A 27,641-nucleotide genomic window follows, 5' to 3' on the forward strand; every position below is an offset into this window, starting at 1 on the left:
CAGAATCTATGGCCTTCTCTTTTTGGCCATTACATTTCTTTAAGGAGTCAAACACTCCACACAGACATGAATACTTTAAAAAAATAAAAGAAAGAAAATCTTATGATCCAGACTTCTTTCATCAGAGAGAAAGAGACAGAAGAAGGAGGGGGAGGGGAGGAAGGAGAGAGAAGACATCCTGATATGCAAACCTTCAATCAAGCCAAGACTGGCAATTAACGTTTTATCCTCTGGAAACACTGGAATTACCTTCGGAGGCTTCTGTGACTAAGTAATTCTCATCGTCTAATAAATGAATATCATATATTTTACCCAAAAAGAGGTCATTAAAAAAAAGCAGGAAATCTAGAATTACAGAGTACAGCCCACATCTATTACTGGGGAAGAGAAGCAAAGCACAAGACCCGCACCCAAGCACGCAGCAGTTCCTCGGGGAGAGGGGCGTGTTCTCATTCTAAGCCTGGTCCTGCTTCTTTGGGAGGAAAGCTCCTGGAGAACAACAGCCCATTTTCTCTGGGTTTTCACTGAACTTACAGTTGGAAGAGATCTTAAGGGCAGAGTGACCACATTTTCTGAATCCCAAACTGTCACACTAGCCAGTAAGGGGGTAAACCTCCAGCCCTGAGGGGTTGGGGTGTCCACGGCCAGACCACAGCCAGCATCAAGCTATTTATTGTGTGGCAACTTCCGGCTCTCAAGAGAGCCCTAGGAGGGCCGGAACAGCTCTTTATTTCTTTGCGGCTTGGGACAGGCTGGCAGTGGGAACGGGAGGATCGGATTTCCAGGCTCCCTACCAGCAGGGATGAGCTATACCGAAAGGGAGCAGAGAAGGGGCGTGGGGAGGCTGCTCCCTCTTCTGTTCCCTCCGCAGAGTGCTACCTACCGGCCAACTGGATGCTGACAAGACACCCCCAGGAAACCCGAAGCCAGGTGTCTGGGACTTTTCAGGCAATCCTCTGAAGATGCTAAGGGAACACTCTGGGTACCACACACAAACCTCATTTCATCTAGGTTGGAAGTTCCCTGTGAGTGAAACAGTTTCTCGCAGGGGTACCTCCAAATTGGTAGCCAGGACTTCTAGCGGGCGTCCAAAGCTTCACAAACAGGCAACCACCATACCTTTTTAATAAAAAGAAGCCAAACGCATTCTAGTTTAGGAAAGTACTTGCTCTTTCTGCCAACAGTGTTGCGTATGGCCTGGCAGCCTCCCTTATTGGTATCAACTCTGGAGCCACTGTCAGTAACAATAAACATTTAGTAACTTTTTAAAAAGCTGCCAAAGGACCGTAGGCCATACAAGAGCTCTGTGGGGTAGGTGTCCATTTTAACCCCATTTCATAGATAAGTGAACTGAGACTGAGGGAGATGAGTGACTTCACTCTGACACATGGCCACACAGATGGCAACCTTCTGCTACAAATCCCACAGCTCCTCTGCCGAACCACACAGGTGATACTTGGAGTGAGTTGTAGGGGAGGTTTTTTAAATCCATGGTTCCCACCACAGCAGAACCCCAGGGACAGTGAGCTAAACTGGGTGGCTGGCTCATGTCTTTAGGGGTTTCCTTAGAACATGGGTCCTATGGCTTCTTGAAGAAAAAGGATTTGGCTCAAGATATCAAATAAATTTAGGAAACACTGCAATCTTATCCTAGAAGGTTCATAACATATATTAACTTTCAAGGCTCTTCATAGCCCATCTGGCAACAACTCTAATTCACTTAAACATCATATTCCTCAAACTTATTTGACCACAGAATGCGTTTTCTACTTAATATCTATGAATGTCTTGAGGGTCCAGTATTCTGTGGAACACTTTGAGAAACACTGACTTATGGGACCTCTAACTATCAGAAGTGTCACACTAATTTTCAAAACAAAACTATAATTCATTTTAGGTTTTGGAACTTTAAACTTCCAAACAGTTTGGAAGATGGGGGAAAGCAATGTTCTTACAGCAAATGAACACATTCACAAAACCAACGTGAAGTAGATGATGTCTCTTACAAGGTGGGGAATCTCCATCGTGGAATGAAAAATCCAGTGTTAAAACTTGAATCTCCAAGTCGGGAAGAGAAAGTCTGCAAACATCCCTCTACCTGCCCAAGGAACAAGGCAGAACCCTGGCCCTTCTCTCCAGCAACAGCACAGAGGCAGGTCCCGACAAGCCCTTTCTCCAGTCTCTATGAAGAAAGGGAAGCCATGAGAAGCACAGGTGGCACCTGGGGGGAGACCATACTTAAGAAAACGTTACTTGGGAGATGTTGAAGAGTGAGCATTAGGAACCCTGGGAAAAGAAGCATCTAATGGGAGCTTAGAATTTACAAGGATTTCCAGGAGTAATTCAGGTGATTTTCACCCCATTTATTCATGCTCCATGTCAGCTCTGTGGCCAAAGAAACCTTCCAGAAAGCCATCTATAAATGCAACTGCTTAAAGTGACAGTCACTCAAGGCTCTGTCCCTGTGCCCCAGAGAGCAGCATCGATACCAGTGCTTTCTAGGGAAAAGAATGTATGTAAGTAGTGTAACCAGCCTCTGCATAGAAAATGCCTTTTCACAGCTGTGTAAATTTTCCTTTACTGTTGTCAACACTAAAAAGATCCAGACAGCCATTCTCTCAATGAATGACAGTTCAGACTTCAGGCTTTCTTTGAGGTAAGAATAAAGATCCTGCAGATGCACAATTCTCAAGATGAACATATTTATAAAATACGAACATAATTATCGAGATGAACCACAAACTAGACTAGAGCCCCAGTAAGTGCAAGTAACAGAGTGTGTTCTCCATGCAATGCGCACGGATTCGTGTTCATCATACGTTACACTGCCTAACAGAGACGTAGCTACCTTAAGGGGAAAAAAATATGACACGAATAGCCTACATTGCCTATTCAGTTAGAATTAATCCTATTTCCCAACACGAATACGTAACAGAATCACAGCATTCAGATACCGTTCAACAGGAATCAGAAATGTGCTCCTTTTGGAGAGCAGCCTCACCAAAACCTAAACGGGCTCCAACACCAGGTCCTGCCGTTTCCACATCTGTATCCCACGGTTTCTGTAGAGTTCTGTATCACCACGTACCTCTTACCAGGGCCACTTCACAGACAGAATGTTAGGTTTCGGGTTTACAATTACATCTACTGTGCACTTCTGAAACTATGATTCTACCCTCATCTGGCAGATGACAAACCTACTATTGCGAGAGAGTCACTGGTGATGTGGCAGAGGCAGGGAGAGAACTACCCCTCTGCTCTCCAGCTGGGCCTTTTCTGGTTGATGTTTTCCAATCTTTATTGCAAAGTAGTTTAAAACTAAGTATGGGGCTGCTCCCTCATGGGGTCTCCAAATGCCAAAAGATGAAGATGAATGAAAGAGCCTGAGAACTTCGGCGTCTTTTGACCTCAAAATGATAGCGAGGCTGAGGCTGCCTACACTCTGAGGAGACACACATGAGACCCAGAAGCTCAGCCTTCCAACCAGCACACCGGCTCACAGACATCTCTGCTGCCAACCTGAAAGGACGTGCACCAAGCTTTATGAGAGAAGACAGTGCCCTTCACACCCCAGTAGCTGTCTCTCATAAAAAGGGATGGTTATTTTTTTTTCTTTTCCAGATAGACCCATAGGTCAAAGGATTTTACACATGGTCTAAGATGAATGACGTGTGTGAAACACCCAGCCCTCCAGAGAAGCACCTCTCCACAGCTCTCTAGCAAGATGGTCTGTCAACTGGACAGAGCTGCTCCATTAACTCCACAACTAAGGGACTCTAATTTAGGGTCACATGACCTTCCTGTTAAACCAGGGAGGGAGTCTGGAGAATACCATGACTACTAGTTTAAAAAAAAAAAAAAGGAAGGAAGGAAGGAAAAAAGCTTTACCATAAAAGTCATTATAGAACAAGTCTTGGGAAGCTGGGGTGCTTAATTTGGGAGAAGGGAGGTCTGAGGTGGTGACCTCAGGCCTGTTTTGTGAATTCAGGAGAGTCACAGGTTTAAAACTAAAGAATATACTTCAGGACATCTATGTTCCTGGCTGCTTAGACAAGCAATTCATTCCAAAGCGATATGGAAATCCTAAACTCAGAAACCAAACTCTCTAAAAGCCCCCGTTGTCTTCAGGATCTTTCCTCTCTTGCTCTGATCACACTGAGCTGATTTACCTTTGAGAAATTTTGAAATCTGGTGACTTTCCATTCTTAAATGAGGAATTATCTTCTCAAAACAATCTCCCCAAAATGTTCTGAGAAAAAGGTGACTAAATGACCCTTATGGTTAGGACAAAATAACAAAACATATTATCCCCAAAGCAGTTCTTTATCATCTAAATAATAATTCATTAAATATGCTTTTAAAATATATTCACCTTTCCTTCAAAGTATTTTTTTAAAGATTTTATTTATTTATTTGATAGAGAGCAATCACAAGTAGGCAGAGAGGCAGGCGGGGGGAAGCAGGCTCCCCGCCAAGAAGAGAGCCCCGATGGGGGGGTGGTTCGATCCCAGGACCCTGAGATCAAGGCAGAAGCTTAACCTACTGAGCCACCTCCCTCAAAATATTTTTATACAAACTTTTAGAATAATACATACACAAGAAAGGTCTGCTATTCAACTACACTTGAAAAAATAGGCAAGAACTGACAGTACGTTTTCTTCTGAACTACCTCTTCTCAATGAATTAGAAAGTGGCCTCCTCACATCTACACCAAAATTAAAACTTACTTGTGTCATTAGAAGCCACAGTCACATTCCACTTCTTAAAGGAAGACAAACTATTTATTCTTCTAAAAGCCAAATATCTACCTTTCTCCAGGCCAGTCTTCACCAGTCTGCGTGCTGGTACGGGACTGAACTGGCGGGCAAGCAAGCCTGTCACCCTATTTAGCTTCCATTACAGTCTTTTTACCATCTCAAGGGCTATTAAATGACTGAAAACAGATGTCTGGGTTCCATTAGGGGCCTGCTGGTGCCTGGGAAAGCTGAGAAGCTTTTACATCACAACACTCTTGACACTCCCCTTTCTACAACTACCCAGTGAGCTCCACTGAGCTCACCACAGGAGACCCTTGTAATTCCTTCCCCGGGGCAGAGGGTTAAACAAGGCTCAGGTTTTAATGGCTTTGAATCCCATTTCCTCTTCATATCATTTAAAGAAGGGTGTAAGTGGATTGCCGAGATGTTTTTAATAGAGGATCTGGGGCACAGAACAGAGCGCTTGAACATGGGTAGGGTCTGGGGGTACGAACCTGTCAGCAGAATAACCCAGTGCTCATCTTACTTCTTAAGGAGAATTTTAAGGCAAGCCTGTGCATTATCTGCTACACTGGCTCCAGTTCAGAGCACTTTCTATTTTTTCCTACCTAGAGAAAATTAGAGAAAACTATCACAGTTCAAGCCATTCAAGAAATACGGATTCTGGGTCTAGCTGTGTGACCTTTGGCAAACTACTTAACCTCTCTGGGCTCTCTGCTTACTCATCTGTCAGTCAGTATGTTTACCTAATTACACTATACATATTTCAGCCCACTGCAGTTTTACCAAGCACTTTCACAAACTTCAGTGCATCTGATTCTTATAATAACCCTGTATAGTAACAAGAGGGCGATTATTCTCATTTCATAAAACTGGAAACTGAGGTTCAGAGGCTAAGTGACACATTCCTAACAGCAGCCAGAAAGTAGCAGAAGTGGAACTGAACCCTTGATTTCTGATTCCAATAAAATGTCTTTCTTATCACATCACATTGTGTGATCTTTCTGGTTCCAACATTATTAAAATGCCACAATTTAGAAAATCTCTGCTCCCATTCACAACGCATGTCACTGTTTGGAACCTGACCTCACCCACTTACGCTTCAGGGACAAGCAGCACAGAAGCAAGTGCCTTCTTTCTCTCTCACATAAAAACTGTCTCCAATTTAATTATTTTGCTCTTTTAAACGTGTAGATGTTAAGCACTAACTAATAAAGATGATTAGTACCATTGTGAAGAATCTAACAGATCTTGCTTTTGGTGGAAATACTCATGCATGAAGGAGTCCAGAATATACATTCTACAGTTAAATTAGAAGTACCTGCAAATTGTTACTTTACTGGAAAAAAGAAGAAGAAACCATAACACAGATGATCGACAATGGCAGTGTTGGACTTGGGAGGCTAAGAATGTCCTCTGGGACGATGGGTCCTCTGGGACGATGGGTCCTCTGGCTGGGTCCTTAACTTTGATGTTCATGTGATCTAAGGTCCCCCTTCCTCCCCTTCCATTCTACCCTCATCCATCCATCAAGCAGGGAGACCTGTGTCATGGGTAAGACAGAATGACTGGATACAAAGGAGAATGAAATCTCTAAATGTGTGCATGTTCTCTTTACTGGCAGTAAAATTCCTGAGCTGTCAGCAAATTGTGGGGAGGGGCACCTGATGGCCCTGTCTGACTTGGGAGATGAAACGGTCGGGAGCCACGTTACTGTGTACCAGTGCTCCATGGTTCTCAACTTCTCAGGGTGGAGTAAAGTTCAAAGTAAATAAAAGTCAGCCTCCCCCGCCCCCTGTCACCCCCACTTTGTTATCAAATGCCATAGCACTGGGCACTGACCTGCTTTGCCCACTTCCCCTTTCCTCAGTGATTCTTCAGCCTGGCACCCAGCTCTGAGATGAGGCCTGCTTAGCACCAGTGAAGTTCCCCACGTTCAAACCAACAACATTCTGTGTGGACATGAGGGAATCAAAATTAAAATCCAACCCATCAGCATCCATGAGTTCGCTACGGATAATGGACTCCATGTCACATTCCAAGCTCCCATTGAACATGTCCAGGTCCAAGTCGCTGGGGAACTTCTCATGGCCCATGACGGGAAGGTTTGCACTCGCAGAGTACAAGGAGGAGCCTGAGAGAGAGTCCGAGAGGGTTTGCATAGACTGGCTGACAGGAGACTGTTGCTGGTGTTTAACTGACCCAAGGCTGCTGGAGTCGCTCAAGCCCATGTTGCTGACAGAATTCGACAAGGCACGGCTGCCACCGAGAGCGCCCTGGGTTTGGTGCTGGTGGTGGAGCAAGTTCTGATTGACTAAACTCCCCTGGTTAGGCTGGGCGGCAAAGGACATCATTGGGTCATTTCGAAGCATCACGTTCCGGCGGGAGTTCTGGGCAGACACAGCGGTGCTGGCCTGAGACATCAAGGGGTCCGACTGGGTCATCATGACATCGCTGTGGCTGAGGGAGTCTGAAGTGAGCAGGTCCTGGAGTGTCTGGTTGCCATAGTGTGACATGGACGAGAAAGTAGCTGGCTTGTTCTCTTGGATGGTCTGCATGGGAGACTGGCGCAGGGAATTCAGAGATGAGGGTCCAAACACCGTGCTGTTAAAGGAGCCAGTTGGAGAAGCCAGGCCGGAGCCCTTGGTGGTGTACGGGAAGCTAGAGCTTCGCTGCATGAGCCCTCCAGTGGGCGATGGCTGGGACGATGGGAGCGTGATGTCATCCAGCAGGTCATCCATGAGGTTGTCAGACAGCCCGTCATTCAGATTCATGGTGCCCGCCATGTCGGTCAGCCGTGGTAGCTCCACGGTGCATGGCTTACTCACAGAGGGTGAGAGGCTAGCTGAGCTGTAGATCATCGGGGAGAGCGGTGCATCATCATCCTGGACGTCATCCAACTCTGTGCTTGCCAAGATGGGTGACAGGCGGCCGCTGACAGTGCTGGCGTTGGAATTGGTGCGCGAGCGGAAGTCCGTCCACGCATCCAGCTCGTCGCTGCTGCGTGACGTGGGGCTGCCTGGCCACTTGGAGAGCTGGGAGGGACTGTCATCGGCGGACTCAGGGGCTGTCTGCAGGGCTGCCTTCTTCTTGGCTGCGCGGCCACGGCTCTTGGTATACTTGTTGCTGTTGTCCATGGACACAGCCCGCCGCCGGGGTGCCTTTCCACTCTTTCCCCCATCAGGGTTGATGATCCACCAAGAGCTCTTGCCGGTCCCCTCATTCTGGACCCGCATGAACCGGCTGTGCAATGACAGGTTGTGTCGGATCGAGTTCTGCAGAGAGAAAGGAAAACACAGGACATGAGACAAAGTGGCCCAAAGCTTAGGCACCCAGAAGAGGCAGTTAATCAGACTCGTTTTGGGGTGGGGGCACACCTTAATTTTGGAGGTTAAAGAGAAAAAAAGACAAACATTTGGATGAGACACCCCCATCCAGGTTGGAATTCAATGACAACACTGTAAATGGCCAAGTGTGGTATTTAGGAGGTGGGAGATGGTTTCATACCCAGGAGAAGCTGGAATAGTATAAGCTCAATGATGTTGTTTTCCCCAAATTCCTAAATTTCTATAATTGTATTTCCTATACTGAAGTTCATACTTTTATTACCATAGCACTCTCTCCCTGCACTTTGCAACAAACCTCCCTGGCTCCCTATGGGTAATTAATCACTTGGAGCTCATTTTATTCTCTCCTCCACTACTGTAAAGGCAGCATCTACCTTTTCTTAACCACGTCGATAAACTCAGAACTGGTGTGAATTGTTACGGATCCTTTCTACGACTCCACCTCTTCCTGCCACAATTTCACACCTGTCCAACAGGCATGAGAAAAAAAAATGGTAGAGCAGGATTTGCAGAGTTGACAGAAATAGGCAAATCTTCCATTCAGAACAATTCCAAATAATTTATATAGATACTCCCCCCTCAAGGCAATGGTCTGAGCACAGTAACTTCCTTCCAAAGAGTATGGAAAGGAAGGGAAAAGATAACTTTACAGTGGAGACGCAAACACTGTCTCAGGTGATCAAGGTCAGCAATAATATGGCTAAGTCATGCTGATAATACGCATTCTTTTTTTTTAAATTTTCTTTATTTATTTGACAGAGAGAGTGAGAGAACATGAGAGGGGGGGTCAGAAGGAGAAGCAGACTCCCCATGGAGCTGGGAGCCCGATGTGGGACTCGATCCCAGGACTCTGGGATCATGACCTAAGCTGAAGGCAGCTGCTTAACCAACTGAGCCACCCAGGACCCCCGATAATACGCATTCTTGACGTGATGAAAATGGCACTCTATTTTTGTAGTCTTTCTTCTAAAGCCCATCACCACAGTCTAATTATGAGAAAAACATCAGACAAGTTCCAATGAAGGGACATTTTAAAAAAATGCCTGCCTGTTCAGTACTCCTCCAAACAGTCAGACCCATGAGGAACCTAAGGAAGAATGATGATTAAATGTAATGTGTACCTTGGATGGGATGCTGGGCAGAAAAAGAACGTTAGGTAAAAAGGAAGGAAATCTGAATAAAATATGCTTAGTTAATGAACATAATAACTGAAATCATTAATCAATGATTATTATGTTAATAATTAATATGTTAATGATAATATATCAATATTGGTTCATTAGTTGTGACAAATGTACCAAACTAACTTTAGATAAAGATAAGATGTTAACAATAAGGGAAATTTGATGTTGGATATATGAGAACTCCCTGTACTAGTTTTGCAACTTTTCTGTAAACCTAAAACTATTCTATATTAAAGGATTTAAAAAAAAAAAAAAGAAAGAGGGTAAAATATCTTCAAAATCCCAACAACTGCAGCCATCTTGCAAAATGCTCCTCTTGGCTTGGTAGATAAGCCTGGTTGGCTGGGATGACCCAGATTCAGTCCTATCTCCGTCACTGATCAACCATGTGACCTCGAGCAAATCATTTAATCTGTCTGCAACAACTTTACTTCTCTACCTTCATTATAGCCATAATAACATCCAAACTATCCCTCCCTGACAGGGATGATGTAAGAATGATACAGGATAATATACTTCAGGAACCGGTCATGCTACCAAGTCAGGGTGTTCTCACTGCTATTATAAAACACAGAGTCCGTGATGACAGAGCTCATTCTAACCCATAAAATGCCTCATGTGCAGTCAAAGAGAGGAGCTGATGGCATCGCATCCCCCCATCTGCAACAGCACCTACAGGCCAGATGAGTTTTTATTTGCAAGTTAAGGACAAAAGGTATTGCTTGATGCTGTATATTAAATACAAACAATCCTAAAAGTTACCATAGTTTTTAAAAAATTGGCAATCGCCAACTGTATTTATGTAGAAAATGCAAATACATGTGTTCTCCCAGAATGTTTTGTAAAACATAGAAAGTCAGCGGGATTTTACCATAAGTAAATAACCCAAAATACTCAGTGTTTCCCATGTGTAAGTTCCCATGCAAGGAGGGCCTACAGCTCTGGTTGGACAATGAGCATTTATAGCCATGGGCTGTATGTTGGCATTTCCGTGATGGCCATAAAGACACATTTGAGAGAAAAAAAGGGGGGAACACGCTGAGGATCTGATGAGACAAATGTTGCTCTGGAGACTATATACTCTGATTTGCCTTTACTCTTACGGCTTTTGAAAGAATAATGGCATCTCTGCTAATGGTTCAGAAATCACGTTTCTTTAAAAAACAAAATACTTTATACATCAAATACGAAGTATGCTCTTAAAATTCACTCTAAGAGTTCAAAAAGCAGGCAAGTGCAAGGTGGCTCTACCATCTGAGTACTCAGATGACTAGATCTATTAAATAAAAAACTTAAACATGAACTTCTTGGTGAAAAAACAGGAAGGTTCTCAAACTCCATGGGAGCCATGTGCAACCTTGGCCAGCCCACTTTGTTCTAGATTTTGGAAAGAGTTCATACCAACACCTAGGATTAACAATGACCAATCTTATGTGTTACCCTTGCCCCACTTAAAAAGCACTTAGGAGGGGCACCTGGGTGGCTCAGTCGGTTGAGCATCTGCCTTCGGCTCAGGTCATGATCTCAGTGTCCCGGGATTGAGCCCCCATTTCGGGCTCCCTGCTCAGCACAGAGTCTGCTTATCCCTCTCCCTCTGACCCTCCCCATGCTCATATGTGCGCACACGTGTGTGTGTGCTCTCTTGCTGCCAAATAAATAAAATCTTTAAAAAAAAATTAAAAAATTAAAAGCACTTAGGGACATATTTTTAAAAAGATATTATTTATTTTAGAGAGAAAACCCAAGTGTGGGGAGGGTGAGAGAGTGAGAGAGAGAGAGAGAGAGAGAATCTCAAGCAGACGCCCCACTGAGTACTGAGCCCAGCAAAGGGCTCAATCCCAGGACCCTGAAATCATGACCTGAGCCAAAATCAATGGTTGGACATTTAACTGTGCCATCCAGGTGACCCAAGAATGTGTGTGTGTGTGTGTGTGTGCGCGCGCATGCGCGTATGTGTGTATATACACACATATACATATATATATATATTTTTTTTTTTTAATGTATTTTTGGTTGAGGAAAAAAAAAAGCAACACTTTATAGAACTCCAAAATGCCCTATGTGAATTTTCTAATGATTCTAATGAATCATCTATTACTACAACTCCAAACCTCAATGTATGTGAATAATTTCATGAAATTACAAGCTACAATTGGTTAAAATTTGGAGACAGAAATTAAGCCACTCTAAGGGGATGTGGTAAAGGGGCTAGAACACTCACAGCTAGGGCCAGAACTGCAGGGTGTCAGGACCCAGGTCCCTGATCTCAAGGGATAAGAAATGAGAGCCTGCCTGATTAGAACACTGCCAATTACTGGGCCATAACTTTCAGATCCATGGTCTCTAGTCCTCATAATAAACCTGCGAAGTTGGTATCAGTGCTCTCGTCAGAAATATGAAAGCTCAGGCGGAGATATTAAGTAACTTACTCAAGGTCACGCAGCCAGTCTCCATATAACCCCAAGTGAAATTTGTTTTCCAAACTCCAAAGCTTTTATTATAACTTTCCACAGCTTTGTCACCAAATTATTTTGAAGTCATTGTTTGAGCTATTTGTGCCAACACTTAAAGAAAACTTTAAGAAAGAAGGATATAAGAGGCACAAATTTAGGGGCGCCTGGGTGGCTCAGTGGGTTAAAGCCTCTGCCTTCGGCTCAGGTCATGATCCCAGGGTCCTGGGATCGAGACCCACATGGGGCTCTCTGCTCCTCAGAGAGCCTGCTTCCCCCTCTCTCTCTGCCTGCCTCTCTGCCTACTTGTGACCTCTGTCTGTCAAATAAATAAATAAAATCTTTAATTTTAAAAAAAGGCACAAATTTATTCTGCTCAGAGAAAAAGCTTCCTTTTGAGGGTGCTTGGGTAGTTCAGTCAGTTAAGCAACAAGACTCTTGATTTCAGCTCAGGTCAGGATCTCAGGGTTGTGACATGGAGCCCTGTGTCTGGGTTCTGCGCTGGGTGTGGTGCCTGCTTAGAATTCTCTCTCCCTCTGCTCCCCAAGCCCCTGCTCTCTTTCTCTCTTTAAAAAAAAAAAAGATTCCTTCCCAACAAAGAAAAAAAGAAAACACACAACTTTATTACTATAACTTTGTTTATGAAGTAGGGATACTAATTTGATGGGTCTTTCCTAAATTTTTTTTAAGGACGTTCTTTCAGAAGAACCCATCTGTAAATTAAGGCTCACACTGCCCATGTCCATACTTGTTCTCTAAATGGCTTTAGCAGCATTCACTCTAGGAAGAGCACAGTGGCCACTATACAAACCAACGTTAACTGCCCTTAGATACTGAAATAAAACCTGACTTCTTAAATAGGTTATTAGCTTCAGTCTCTAGTCTTTGCTCAACTCCTGTTTTAGAGGTTAACAGTAGCCGAATGCATGCCCTAAGGCATGTTACCTGTTTTTCCAGTTACATTACTAAGACAAGACAAAAACTGCCACCACCATCGTGACAGTTCCCTATTTCAGCAGCCTCTACCCATACAGGCTGGTCAGCTTTCCATTTACAAAATCCATAATGTGAAGATAGGCCACTGACAGAAGGCCAATGAAGAAGGCCCCTCTGTCCATTTCCCGTCCAAATGCCCCTCACCCTAACAAGGTCAGATGCTAGGAGTGTATTCTGGTTGTCCTCACAGGTCATGATTCTAATCACTAGTTCCCCTACCTAAATTTTGGAAGCAGGAAAAGGTAAATAAATAAATGTCAAATAAAATGTCAGAACTGTAATGTTTCCCCACACCTTCCCTGGTAACAAAAGTTAATGGTGATATGATTTCCGTAAGGTTATAAAGCACCACTCCCTCACGCAGTCCCCAGAAACAGAAGTGGGATTTATAAAAACAGACAAGCCAACTGTAAAATCTTCTTATGAGCTATCATTTAAGATCTCTACATTAGGGTCTGTAAATTAGTTTCCATCGTACTTTGTGTATTTTAAACTATAAAACCACCATTAAAAATATTCTATGGTTTTCCAATTCACACATCATACCAGTCTATATTTCTAAGATTTTACATTAGTTTGCGGATTGGGAGCCAAAGTAAAAAAGGACGGGTTCGACAGGACTAGACTGGTTTTTCTTATACACACTTTGAAATACCTCACAAGGCAGGCCATTGTTAATTGGCTGAAGCACCAAGGATATGTCTTCATCAATGCTGAAGTGATAAGGTAAATACTAACAAACAGGACATGAGCGCCGGCCATTCTGTCATCACATTTACTTACTGAAGGAGCCAAGAAGCTACTACAATCTCAACCCAAAATCATGTGAAGAGTTCTGGTTATTTAAGTCCACTCCTAAGAAATCTAGACACTAATGAATTAAAGGAAAGCAAACATCTTCTAGGAAGAAACTTGAGTGTCAGGGACAAATATGCCAGTTTTTCTCCAACCTGGCCCAAAGATTTAGAAATTCCTTAAAGCACCTCTAATACATGTCTGAAGAGAGAGCAGAGGTAAGAATACTTTTTATCCCATTTTATGTCAATGCTCTTTTACAAAATGATTTACACCCAAGCAAGCCCTGTCCTGGGCAGAAATGCTTCAGATGTAGTTAAAAAGTAAAAGACCTAAAGCAAAGCTGCATTCTGTGTGATTGCATCTGCATTTAGTGGCCTAATCCTTCAAGCAGGTATTCGCAGCGCACAAGGGACTCCCATTTCACAGTCATGCTGACTGGGGGCCACAGCCTAGAGGTTTCTTTGCTTGGCCCTCCTCAAAGAAATTAGCATAAAGATGACTGCACTTATCAGAATCTGTTACTTTTCCTGCTATCCTGAAGGACAGTTTTTTACTGTAGACACATTTCTTGCTAATATTATAATGCACACGGTCACTACACATATGCCAACTGGTTGTCAAGACAGATGAGACGAGGTGTCAGAGAGAAGCTGCCTGAAATGAGCGAGTAGTCTCCAGTGATAATTTACAAAGTGGGTAATTCACACATGCAGTTTAAGGTGGCCAGTGTGGGGGGAGGGGTCGTGGGCGGGCAGCAGGATGCTGAAGGAAGACTACAAGCTTTGACGTCTGTCAGGTCTGGGCTGGAATCCCACTCTGACATTTGTCCAGTGACCTTGGGCAACTAAGTTAACCTCGCTGCCCCTTTCATAAAATGAGGATAAAATTACCCTCTCTGCCTAACTCCAGGATCCTCGGGAAGGTTAAATGAAATTACGCATGCTTAGTACCCACTGGAGTGCCAAGTACGAAGTGGCTCTCCACTGTCAGGTCCCACATACGGAAGCAGTGACATCAGAAACATTCACTTACTGTTTTCCGAGCATCGTATAATTTAAGCCAAAAGGTGAGAGGGCGGCTTCCAGGAAAAGATTTCAAACTCTTAAAAGTATTTCAAAGGTGCCCTGTCAGTCGGGAGTGACGGGTAATTTCCTAACTGTTGCTACCCTACGTCCACTCCAGCCTCTTCCAACCCATGTTTACCTTGTGGGGACCGTCCACTAACCCAGACGCCAGCTGCATGTGCTTCCCCTGGAACACAGAGAGGGTTTTGTCTGGAAGCAACATGTGGTATCAATTTATCTTTCTCAGCAACGGCAACAAGGAATCCACTGACTTTAAAAATAAAAAGGGAGTTGTGTAATTTAACTCTTAAAGGCTCCTGCCCACCCTCCTTTCTACGAAGACAACCCCTCCCTCTCCCTCTTTTTTTGGTGAGGTCTCAAAAGTAGCAAAAGGAGGGTCACGGCTGTCAGCTGCTAAGCCAGACCCACTGCTTCCCACCGGGCAGCCTGTAGGCACCCACCTGTCCTTCTAAGGGATTTCAGTGGGACAATTTGCAGAGGTTTGCCTTTAGACACAGTACTCATCTACCTTGCACACAGGACCAGCATTTCAAGTAGGTCTCACTGCTCTGACTTGCGGGCAATGACAATTCAGAATGAGGCTGCCAAATGCCTGAATTCTAATACATGCATCTCCTGGGCAGTCGATGATAAAGGTCACGTGAAAAGCCCGATGGAAACCACAAATCAGGGGGAGACGCAGGGCGTTGTGTGCCACTGCAGAGTAACTCGAAGATACAGCTTCAGGAGAGGGCCTGGGAAGCCGCCTTTGATTTATAATGATAGGCTCTTTTCAAGGCAGTTCTCTGGACAAGGCCCTGACTTCTCTTAAGGATTAATTCCTTCCCCTGGCTGCCCATTAGAATCACCTGGGGAGGCTTTACATACTCCTTCCCCACTCCTAGAGCTCCCGATTCAATCAGTATGGGTAAGGCTGGGGTAGAGGTACATTTTTAAAGCTCCCCAGATTATTCTAATGTGCAATTAGAGCTGAGAATCACTGGAACTTCCACTGACTGAGACTCTAAGTCCAACCTAATGATCCCTAGTCTTCCCGAACCTGGCAGCACAGCACAGTTGATGTTGTCTACGTCCAAGATCCCCCCATTTAGAAAAGAAGGGCAAGAGCCAGGGCTAGAGATTCAAGCTGGGATTATAGGTGCAGAGTAAAACAGACCAAGTGTTCAGACCACTGGGATCCAGGTATCTTTTTTCTTTAAAAAAAAAAAAGGCAAGGGAGAGGGTGAAAGGTCCCGGACCTTGTAATAGTCTTCTCATTCTGTCCTGTGCCACTTCTCCACCCAGCACAGACAGGCACGGACAGAAAAGAAGCCAGGTGGACATGCACAAAACTAAGAATTGATATAGGCTGAGGAAAGGATGAGCTGGGCCAGTAACTGATCCCTGTAATTTTCAGGAGCCTCCCAGAAGTAGCATGCAATCTCGTACAATCCCTTTCACAAACTATCCTTCAAGCAAAATGCCGAAAAGACAGACTGGGTAAAAATTTCTCCTGAAAAAGCCATACTCCAATCGTGAGGTACTAACTAGCTCCCACTGTTGAGAATACAGCAAAGTATTACTTAATGAACTTCCCTGAGGACATATTCAGCCTCAAAAATAACAATCACATACTCTGTTTCTCATTCCTTCTCATTCTGCAACTGCTCAGACCACTACAGCATTACAGGCAGTGCAAGGATCCTGGGTGGACGCCGTAAGGAACCAAGCAGTGCCGCCATCTGAGGGGGGAAGTGTGAGGCTGGCCCTTCCCATCAGATACTGGGAGAGGCTAGGTTTTAGCAGGCTTATCTTCTTCTACTAGATTTTGTCTTCTCTGGGGCTAACTTGTCATTCAACAGCAAGAACAGAAAGTATGACAGAAATCAGACATCAGACTAGAAATCAGAAATCAGAAAGAGATATTATTTCTGACAATATGGAATACCAGCTGTAATAGCCAAGCAAGCCTTTCAGACTGGGAAGAAAACTTAAATAAACATTCACATAAAGGATTGCACAATCAACCTTGATGTGTGAGACAAGTTCCAGGCTAGCTCTACTCTTACTCTTGTCTAAAACACTTAAGTTTAAACCATTAAGGGACTTATTTTTGAAAGACGATGTTCTAAAATAAATATTGTCAGGAACTTGGATGAAGGATTAAATTTCCAGCTAGAAACAAGGTTTCTGTTGAATTTGCTAACAATAATCCTCTACCCACAGAGATCTCTTTGAAAGCTAACATTTGTTTCAAGTTTTCATGCAGTAAGTGACAGGTCCTGGTATCTCATTAGAAGGAATAAAATAGAGGCGCCAGGGTGGCTCAGTTGGTTAACTGTCTGCCTTCAGCTCAGGTCATGATCCCAGGGTTTTGGGATCAAGCCTTGTGTTCGGATCCCTGCTCAGTAGGGAATCTGCTTCTCCCTCTGTGTGCTCCTGCTCTTTCTCTCGCAAATCAATCAATCACTCTTAAAAAAAAAATAAGGAATACAGTAACAATCATCTGATAATCAGCATAATGAACGCATTCTCTATCCAAGCAAAATGAGACACATGAGGCTTTCTTAGAAGAGGAAGGACTGGGCAGACAATCTGTCCTGCCCCCCCCCCCCCCCCGCCCTGTGAAAAAGAAATCCTAGATAGGAAGAAAGTTCTCTTGAAGAGCATGAAAAAGACAACTACCACTCCACTGCAGTTTTGTTGGGGTTTCTATGTGGGTTTTATTTTCATATTAATTTTTTTTCATTCAGTAATCTTCTTTTCAAGCTCTTCCACAGCTGTTTCTGTTCTTGGAGGGCAAGAGGGAACATTCCATTCCCTACAGCCAAACCTGCACTTCCGGCACAAAGAGAACCCTGGCAGCTTTGCAACCTCTGCCCACACCCACTCCCTGCAGCACCCTGTCCCTCCCCACAAACCCTCCGGCTTCCAACCCTGGTCCGTCCTCCCCAGACTGAGGGAGAAGCAGCTCAAGGCATGCAGTCAACAGAATGACAGTCCCCAGAAAGCCGGCTAAAGCATTTGGCAGCCCCTGCTCTCTTCCCCCAAACTTCTTCCCTGATGTTACTGAATCCACTTCCCTTTCCCATGAGGGGCTTGGCAAGCACATACTACGTACTATGTACATTCCCTGGTAAGACCATGCACGACCGGCCACAAGGAATGGATGCTTCAAAGAGTTAAAAGCCATGAAGCTGCAGAACAGACTCTGCCAAGTAGAACAAAGTAGAACAGAAATAGTTTTACTATTAACATAATTTTCACTTCGATTTAAAAAAAAATAAGGCCGCAAAATTTTCCAGTCTGAAAATTTGTTGTGGGTGGAAACAGAATAAAAGGGCATTGGAAATACACAACCATAATTCGGGAATACATCAGAGTTTAAGCCCTCTCGTGCCATTATGTACGTGATCAGAGCAGGAAGTTCAGTAAAAAGTAAGCTGGGAAAAATGGAGAGGGTTGTGAAACCCATCTAGTAACAAGTACTTTTAACTTCAAGTTTCTAACACTATGAAGTCAAAGAAACAAAGGACCAGAGAGACACGGGAGTGCCTGAACTCAATCGGCTAGTAAGTGGGCTCCAAGCTGAGACAAACTCCCATCACCCAGCCTTAAGGTATAACAGTAATACCCAGAAACAACATCAGCCCCGAGGTCTGCATTACCACGCCAACGGAATGGATGAGATGCGGGGACCACAAAGCCCGGGAAGTACCTTCCACCCACCCACTCACCAGTCCATCCATCGGCCCACCCAACCAACTTCAGTCTGCCTTATCTTACAATTTGAGGAAGAGAAGTCTGTTTAAATCAACACACATCAAACTCTTTACAACCAGTACCACATTATAGCTTTACCATCTAGCATGGGGCCTGGTATATAGTAGGTGCTCAAAAAACACCTGTTTAATCGAAGAATTGGTGGGAAGGGGGCAGCAGCCACAAAACAAACCTGAATTATACTTTGAAATGTTATAAAACATAAGCTCAGTAAGCAATCCTCACGTGAGTGAAGGCGGAAGCAAGCATCCATTGTAAAATGTGAAGCAGCAAGTCTCTCCCTTGGGTATTAACTTCAATTATACAATCCAATTTCCAAAAACAAGACGACAGTCTAATTAGTAGACTTGAGGTTCTCTATAATAAGAGATGCTAAGAAGGGCAAAATGACAGTGTGTGAGCTATGTGGTGGGGCAAGGGCTTGGCACAGAGGCCCCACGTCCATCCAGGGAGAAGAGCTGACTCCCTACCTGTCTTGGAATGCTATGGGGCCTCCTTACTTGGCGATGAAGTTGGCCCAGAGCCCTCAGAGGCATACTCAAAACCACAGATCACACACTCTGGTACTAAATCTTCAACGCACATCCAAAGAAAAACAAGAACACGGAAAATCCAACCTAAGAGTCTATTCCACCTGTAATCTGAAAGAACTTAATGTATTTGATATCAACCAGGGCTAAAGCTCTGTGCTGGACAAATCTGATCTCAATTTCATTTTCACGACAAGCCCATCAGTCAGGAGGAAACGGAGGTACAGAAAAGTTAAGTAACTTGTCTGGTAGGTGGTGGTGCTTGTAGCTGAGCCCAAGGCTAAAGCCAAAGTGAAGCTCTCACCACTCTACCGCGTGTTTCCCTCTGATGTCACCAGACTGCCTAAGGAGAGAGGCACCACTCACTGGTGACCAAGGAACACGAAGGAACAAGAAAGAAAATCTATTTTACTGAACTACATGTTCCCATCTTTACGTTTCTGCACATGGTCCCTAGGATAATGAAAGCAAGGTAGAGTTGAAAAAATGACCAGCCATGAAGTGAGTTTTGTTGAAACCAGATCATCTTCAGAAATGACACCTTTCTTCTCAGATACAGCCCAAAAGAGACACTATAAGCATGTCCTAGCCTGACCTGGGATCACCACTTTTAGGGAACAACCAAGCATGAGTACTGCCATAAGCTATTAAGTATCCAGGCCTTCCTCAGTGGCATGTTTGCTGGTGTCTGTGCTCAGAGAGTACTAACCTGTAAGTTGAGCCTGGTCAGTATTACCTGGGCATCCTTGGCAGACTTATTCAGGCCCTCAAACAGCTGGCACCAAGCTATGGGGCCTCAAGCCAGAGACATCGGGCAAAGCCAAGCAAATGTCTGCTTTGTCCTGACCTTGCCATTACGAGGCTTAATCTGAAACAGGGACCCAACTCTATACTATTTTAAACATATAATTAGTTTATTACAGAGCCAAAAAAGATTAGCTTTCTTTAAATCTATGTGAATTTTAAAATATGTTTTTTGCCTGCCAACTGACAGCATGATGAGGATGCTTCTGTTTAACCTCAATCAAAAACTGGTAGAACACTGCTTTAAGGCTGGATGTGCACGCTATTTTATTATTTGTCCTTTGGCAAAAAACCCTGCAGAAACAGCAATCACTGACTAGGCACGCAAGCACATTAAAGGGATGGCTGTGCAGGTGCTAAGTGGGTGAGTTAGACAGCTTGAGCAGTCTGTCATCTGAAATCCAGGAAAACTGCTTTTCTGTTCTTAGTTTACGATCCCTTCCTTCACGTGAAACTCGCTGGCTTTAGCGTCACACATACAAACACAACTGTTTCCAGCTCTTTAGATGTCATGGCTCAGAAAAACCATTCCTGTCTTGTGATTTCAGGGGCAACTGATTTCTCCTGGGTAGCTCTGAAATATAGGCCAGCGCGTGGGCACAGGCCCACACCCTGGAAAGACTGGGAGGGGTAGAGGCACATTTTCCAGCTAGGGAAGGAGAAAGTTTGGGCTCAGATTTTCAAAACAGACAAGTGTGTATACATCTGGAAGCAAGCTATCTTCTAAATGTCAACATTCATTATTCTAACAATCATCAAAAATCAAGATGATAATGATAAAAAGCCGAAGACAAAAAAAGTCAATGCCACACAGCAGAGTTACCTCTGTTGGCTACTGCAAAGAAAACAACGGATGGACTTTCTCTTTGCAGGAACCAAGAGCACAGCAGTCAGTTCTGAAAAATGACTCAGGCCTACAGTACTCTCCTCTCTCCCTTCCACACCCTAATGAAATTCAGCTGAAAAGGAGCCTCTTGAGGAACAGCTTTCTCTACCCTCTAACCTCACCTGCATGTGCAGCATTTCGGTGTACTGGTCTTGCAAGATTTCTTCTTGTTTAAAACCACAGGATGCAGAAGGGGCTGATGACCGATGTAATGATATTGCTAAACACCAAGTGAATCAACTACTCCTTCCAGACACTGCTGGGTGCCAGCGACACATACAGGTAAGCACCACACAGCTCAAAAGCCCACAAAAAAGGAGCAAATAAGGAGAGAACACTTCCATCATCTAAGGTAACCAGGCATTCATTCCACTGCTCTGGGGGGAAAAAATATTTAGACACTCATGCATTTGACTCAAAATCTAAGATGTTGCTAAATGTACAAGTTAGTATCAGCATTACTCTCCCAACCATTAGGAATGAAAAGGCTGAATGTGGGCGCCTGGGTGGCTCAGTGGGTTAAGCCTCTGCCTTCGGCTCAGGTCATGATCTCAGGGTCCTGGGATGGAGCCCCACATCGGGCTCTCTGCTCAGCAGGGAGCCTGCTTCCTCCTCTCTCTCTCTCTCTCTTCCTGCCTCTGTGCGTATTTGTCATCTCTGTCAAATAAATAAAATCTTAAAAAAAAAAAAAAAGGCTGAATGTACATGGGGTAAGTCACAGTTTTTCTAAAGGCCATGAAAGGACCACAGTCCTTTTGTATTAATACGTACTTGGCTCTAATGTACTTCATGTGTGGAGGTGAGCTTGAAAGCACTTAAAACACTGGAAACAGAAGCATCAGTAGTACAGCGTCTATCACCCAAAGCGCAGGAGGGATAATATTAACTGGCAAGGATAGGCCCATAATAGACTGAGTATGGTGAAGAGTCAGGGGGTGAGCCCACACTTCACCCAGCAGCGTCACAGGGCTCCCTGAATACCAGCTGTCTGTGATTCCAAGGCCATTCCTGAGGACACAGGACCCCTTCTTAGCCTCATAACAGCCTCCTGGGTTGAGTCTGGCGTGGCCAGTTTAGTCCACAGATTTTTCTCCTCAACTTCCTGGAGCCCATTACGAGGGATCCCTGAAGTTTCCAATTCTCTCCCCTTATCAAGTCATTCGTTTGCTAATAATATGTGTGTGAGCTCATAGCACGACCAGGTACTAGATCTTCCCCTAAAGCAAAACAAATCATGTATGTACAGGGGTCACTGAGATTGATCCCTTCAAATTAAGACAAGGGAAGAAAAATACACAAGGACAGATGTTGCTGAGCTATTTTCAGGTTCAAAAGCAGCTTCAAATAATGCACTTCCAACTCTCTGAGGCATTATGCGGAGCAGTATCACCCAGTATTAACTTTTCTCCAGAAACAAGTTCATCAGGTTCTTTCAAACAGCTGCGACCTCAGTAGTCTTCCCAAGAGAGAAAGATAGCTGAGTCCTGATGTTAATTTGTGGACAGAAACAGAAGTCCCACAAGTTTCTTATAGGGTTAATAAATCCAAGATGAGACACAATTCTCCAGGAGTCTCTGGTGTTTCTGCATGTCTCGCAAGCCAAGTACTAATGGCCCTCTGTTCTGGACTGTATTTCTAGCATGTGTGCATTTGCACAGTGAATAATCCTGAAAGACAGTGAGTTTTCCTCAGAGCAACAGAGCCACATACAGATATACTTACTGCCCATTAGGAAAGATATAGGATCCCCAAACTCAGGGTTCCCCTCCTGTTAACAGAACCGGCCGCATGCACGGCAGGAACCTGGGCGCATCTGTGTCACTCCTGTGGGACTCTGGGACAAAGAGGAAGCGGACGCAACATCGGCGGCTGCTTGTGTGCTTGCTGTGCGGGGCATGAGTAAGCGATTCCTTGGCTTCTGACCCAACAGTCTCACGACCAGTGGAGTCAATGCAAAGAAGCAACTCGGCCATTCACCCGTAGCTAACCTCCTTCTCTACCCCTACGTAAAAGAGAAGGAACACCAGACAAGGGGATGAAGAAGGAAAGCGAAGTCACAGGTAGGAGAGGCAGACATGCACAGCTCCAGCATTTCGAGTATTCTGATCCGGTTCTGCTGAGGACCCATAAGGCTTTAGGAAAAACAGACCATTAATAAAAGAGCAGCTCCCCAGACCCAGTCACACTGCAGGGCTTCTCCCGCATCAGGTCACCATCCTTCTCAGCTGTTTCGCGACGCTGCTGTTTGCTTGTGAAGAGCAGGGCTGAGTGCCCTTCACCCTCCCTGCCTTCCTCGACCAGACCCGGAGCAGGACACGTCACGTCCGCCCTCCCCACCTCCCTGACAACCAACTGCCCCACAGCGAAACAGTCCTCTAGGTAACATCTGTGGAGTTTCCACAGGGTCCAGAGCTCCATTTCGGAGCCCCTGGTGATTCTCGGAGAAAAGAGCCTCTCCTTAGGTTCCCTACACTTGTCTATGGGCTGCTCCAAATTTAACCCTGATGGAAATGCTGTCAGGCCTTCCTCCTTCCAACAGTGAATCTGTCATTATTACAGGTCATCCTGTTACCCAGGATTATCCAGGATAAAAATCCTGAAACCCAGGATTCCCTCTTGCCATTTTAGCTCTCCCTTACCCATTTTCTTCATTCCTCTGAAAGTATTTAGCAGCTTTATATCTGCAGAAAAGAAGATGGACTAGGCAGTGCCCATGAACCAAAGCAAACACATGCGCATATATATATGCATATTTTATATATAAAAATATGCATATATGGATTTTTTTTTAAAAGATTTTATTTATTTATTTGACAGAGAGAAATTACAAGTAGATGGAGAGGCAGGCAGAGAGAGAGAGAGGGAAGCAGGCTCCCCGCTGAGCAGAGAGCGCGATGCGGGACCCGATCCCAGGACCCTGAGATCATGACCTGAGCCGAAGGCAGCGGCTTAAACCACTGAGCCACCCAGGCGCCCCTGGATATTTTTAATAAGCTAGAAAATTAACTCTCTTCTGGAAACTTGGGAGAGAAAAAAAAATACATATATATATTTTTTTCCTCCAAGTTTCCAGAAGAGAGTTAATTTTCTAGCTTATTAAAAATAAACCAGAAGCCTCTACTACTAAATACAAAAACTTTACAAGATTTCATGCTCTACAGTTCTTTAATGAACTGATTTAAGCCAACCCTGTTCTGGTACATAGGAAATTGATATTTTCTTTTCCCTCCCCTTTCTTCTTGGATAACCTACTTCCATTCTTGGCAAAAGAAGGCATATATTTACTACAGTGTTCACATGCACCTACACGTCCAGTGCCTCTGGAATAATACTGAATTGTTGCCACACAGCCAAATAATGTGCTCTTTGAGAAATAATTATCAATTAGAGTGCTATAAAATGGGCCAGCAGTTATACTCTGCTCGCACTGTGTGGTATTTTGGCCACCAAACACAACAAGCTTTCTTTGGTTACCCTTTACATCAATCAGAAAATTACATTAATTTGCTGTGACGCTATTTGTGGACAGACGGGGAAAAGAATGCAGACGTCCAGGAGTAAATTAGAGCCAACTCACTCTACTTGGGCAACAGGTCCCCCACACAGTCACCACAGATACTAACATTTTATAGCGGCCCCGGCCTGGGCTGGGTGACAAGGGCTGCATAAAAAAAGAAACTATTAGCAACAACTTGCAAGTAATCAATTTCTAGTACTTTCAGTCTAGAGCAGCTGCCAAAAGAACTTGGCAAAGGCATCATTTAAAAAAACACCAATTTAAGCTACAGTGCAGTATTCTTAATATAGCGAAACAGGTTTTACTTTATCTATATATGAGGTCTAAATATAGAAAAAAAAAGTTTAATATTCAGATACCATTTGCACATTAAAAGAGACTTCTAGTTTTTCTGTCATTCTTCCTGACAGTTCTGTTTTATGCAGTGCTATGTTTAGTAATGATTATTAAAATATTTCTTGGAAGGAAAATACATAAAAATATGAACTCATATGCGTTCATATAAGAAGACAACTTGGAAGTGTTAACAGCACAACCAGTTCTCCTTATCAATGCTAAAGATGCCTGATACAAAGACTCATTTCTTGAAATGAACTCCTCTTTCATTTTCTCTTTTGAAATAAACCACGCTAAATAAAGTGAACACCTGCAATACAATTCAGGAAGTCCAGTGTTAAACAGACTCTCTTTTCCTAGGTTCTTCATCTCCAAAGAAATCTACCTTCAGCATTGAAAGTCATAGCAAATACACCATAATAAAGTATCAGATTTTCAAAAGTTAAGTTGTCTGCCTTAAACTTCAGAAGCAATTAGAAGTTCGAAATGTAGATACTATTTGTTTTATTAGAAATCATACTCATGCTGCAGTGGACAAATACAGGAGGAGGGGGCACCTGGGTAGCTCATTTGGTTAAGCATCTGCCTTCGGCTTAGGTCATGATCCCAGGGTTCTGGGATCGAGCCCCGTATTGGGCTCTCTTCTCGGAGGAGAGCCTGCTTCTCTCCGCCCCCCACCCCCCGCCCCAGCATGTTCTTTCTCTAATAAATAAATAAAAAATCTTTTAAAAAACAAGCAAACAAAATAAAAGTAGCTGACTCAGATGAGAGACAGTTCCTTTTGTTCTGCATTTCTTTTTTCCTTCTATATCTAAATGAACCACGAGGGGACCCTGAGAATGAAAACCACTGGCAGTGATGGAACAGAATCTCAGAGATGAATCCTCAATCACTTCTTAGAATGCCTATATCAGCCCTAGACTTCTTTTACATGAAAATAATTCACTATTAAATTCGGTTTTTCTATTATACATAGCCAAACCTAATCCTGACTGATAAACCCAAAAACTAATTTTAAAAATATTGGTACGCCCTTCTGCATGTGTTATCCATATGTGTTCTCTCTCTAACTTCTATGTTTATTAATTGGTAATTTAAAATTGTTGATTATAAAATTCCAAGTATTAATAATGTAAAGTATTAATAATGTCAAAAAGTAATAATGTAAAGTGTTAATAATTGTAATCAGAGGTTTCTAATCACATCAAGTAAATAATGCAACAGACACACCTAGCAAGAAAGGCTTTTCTGTGCCTGTTTCCTACCTCCCTTGATGTATGTCATCAGGCACTTTGCAAGTGCTTTTCAATGACTGACTGTGTTTGTGCCGGTCACTGTCATCCTCCAGTGTTACAAGGTTGGCAGGGCAAGCAAGCAGTGATCCTCCTGGCCCCAAAGAAACTTTGATGTGGAAACCACAGAGGATAGGGACTCAACACGTTGGCAAGTGAAGAGGCTGTATTATGAAGCTCTTAAAACCTGTTCTGGGTCAACCCTGATTTCAAGAGAAAGAGCATTTTGGGAGCCTCAAGACATAAAAATAAATTATGGAAAAAATGGCTAAGAGACATATGGTCTTAAAAGGTTATTTCTATCAATCACGGGAATATGCCTAGGCCACTGGACCAGCAACAATTTTCACAAAACTATCGGAAGTAACACCAACAGCCAGTGAGCAAAGAATATCTAGAATATGCCACAATGTCATAACTTGGATGAAATCTTATGCTCTTCTGACTCTAGAGTAACAAGCTATGAGTAGAAAGTAAGGCTGACAGTGACATATCAGTTTCCACTCAAGCCCAGAGCATCAAGTCCAAAAAATAAAAATGCTATCCAATAAGGAAACCAATGTGGGATAGCATCCAGTAAGAGTATTAAAAATAATTCTATATTCCCACTGAACCAAACTGTGGTCAGTTATCCTTCCCTAAAATGAATTTTCAAAAATCAGGAAATAAGCAAATGAAGAAATCTGTCAGAAAGCCACTCCAATATTCTGAATAATGAATGCTATACAAGAAAAAAAACTATTGCATTAAGATACCATTTGACTATCTCAATTTTTCATGTCTGAAGTCTAGATACTAAGAACTGTGTCTATGAAGACCCAGTAAACAGGGCAGCGTGACAGATACTTAACTACGCTGACCAATTCTGTCAGTACGTAAGAAAGAACAAGTCAGGGAAACCATCCTGAATATTCCTAGTTAGGTGTGTACATGCTAGGTTATAGTCAGTGTTAGTGAACAGAGCTGTCCCCAGAAGAAGAAGAGAAGATGGGCTGGACCATCTACTCAGAGGAAAGGTGGTTGCTTAGTAATAGATATATTCATTTTACTGAAAAATACAACATAGTTGCTCCCTAAGCCAGTGTGGGACGCAAAGGGTTTATTTCAGAGTCTAACTATTCCTTTTGGCATCTTTGAACTCCTTGTTATGCTATTAAGTCCACTCCTGGCACTTCATAAATAAACCTGTGAAGTGTTGGTTCTGAAATGGCCCCTGTGGCAGCAACATCCTTGCGGGAGTGTACGGCACTGTGGTCTCCCGTGGAACTCCTCACACAGGACTGGGCACAAATATTCTTTCATTAAACTTGTAATCACACTAATGGAAACGCTGAAAGGGAGAAAACCCTCCAAGTCACAAATGTTTGATGAACTAAGAGCTGTTTTGTTTGGTTTGTTGTATTTTGTTGTCAGGTATAAATGCTCTACATCAAGTCCTGAATTCCTTTCACTTAGGGATTTGAGCAAACCACCCAGGATGTTCCATCCTAAGTGCTTCCCAGCAACAAGCACCTAGTGCTTCCTTTAGTCTTCAGCTCATTAACTTTGAGGCTCCTGTGTTTGGAAGGTGAAAGGGAAATGGCACAATTCCGTAAGGTTTCTCTGACGTAGAGGGTAGATCTAGGTTGGCAGGGAGTAGAAAGAAGAACAACAAAGGTCCAGCCTCTCTGCTCAGCCTCACCAGAGCCGCCAGGGCTGGCGCCACGGAGGAAGAAGCGGAAGGGCCACATACACACAGTAGGCAGACAGGTGTTTACTGAGGTCCTTCCATTCATGGGGCATACAAACACTAATGAAAAGACAAAGTCCCTGGCCTCATTATGATTTTGAAGGGGAAGTGAGGGACAGACATTAATTATAATGAACAAATAATACATAATTACAAACTGAAAAGGGC

General features: G+C 43.7%; 1 protein-coding gene across 1 annotated transcript in view; it reads right to left on the bottom strand.

The window, feature by feature from the left end:
- The window catches only part of FOXO3 (forkhead box O3), a 124,410-nt gene that overhangs the window by 10,829 nt on the left and 85,940 nt on the right, over positions 1-27,641 (bottom strand). The window contains exon 3 of the mRNA XM_032338879.1: positions 6,600-8,032. Within this exon, the coding sequence (XP_032194770.1) occupies positions 6,635-8,032 (1,398 nt within the window). The 3' untranslated portion in view covers positions 6,600-6,634. The remainder of the gene's footprint in view (positions 1-6,599; positions 8,033-27,641) is intronic.

The sequence above is a fragment of the Mustela erminea genome, chromosome 4 (genome assembly GCF_009829155.1).
Source record: "Mustela erminea isolate mMusErm1 chromosome 4, mMusErm1.Pri, whole genome shotgun sequence".
Lineage (NCBI taxonomy): Eukaryota > Metazoa > Chordata > Mammalia > Carnivora > Mustelidae > Mustela > Mustela erminea.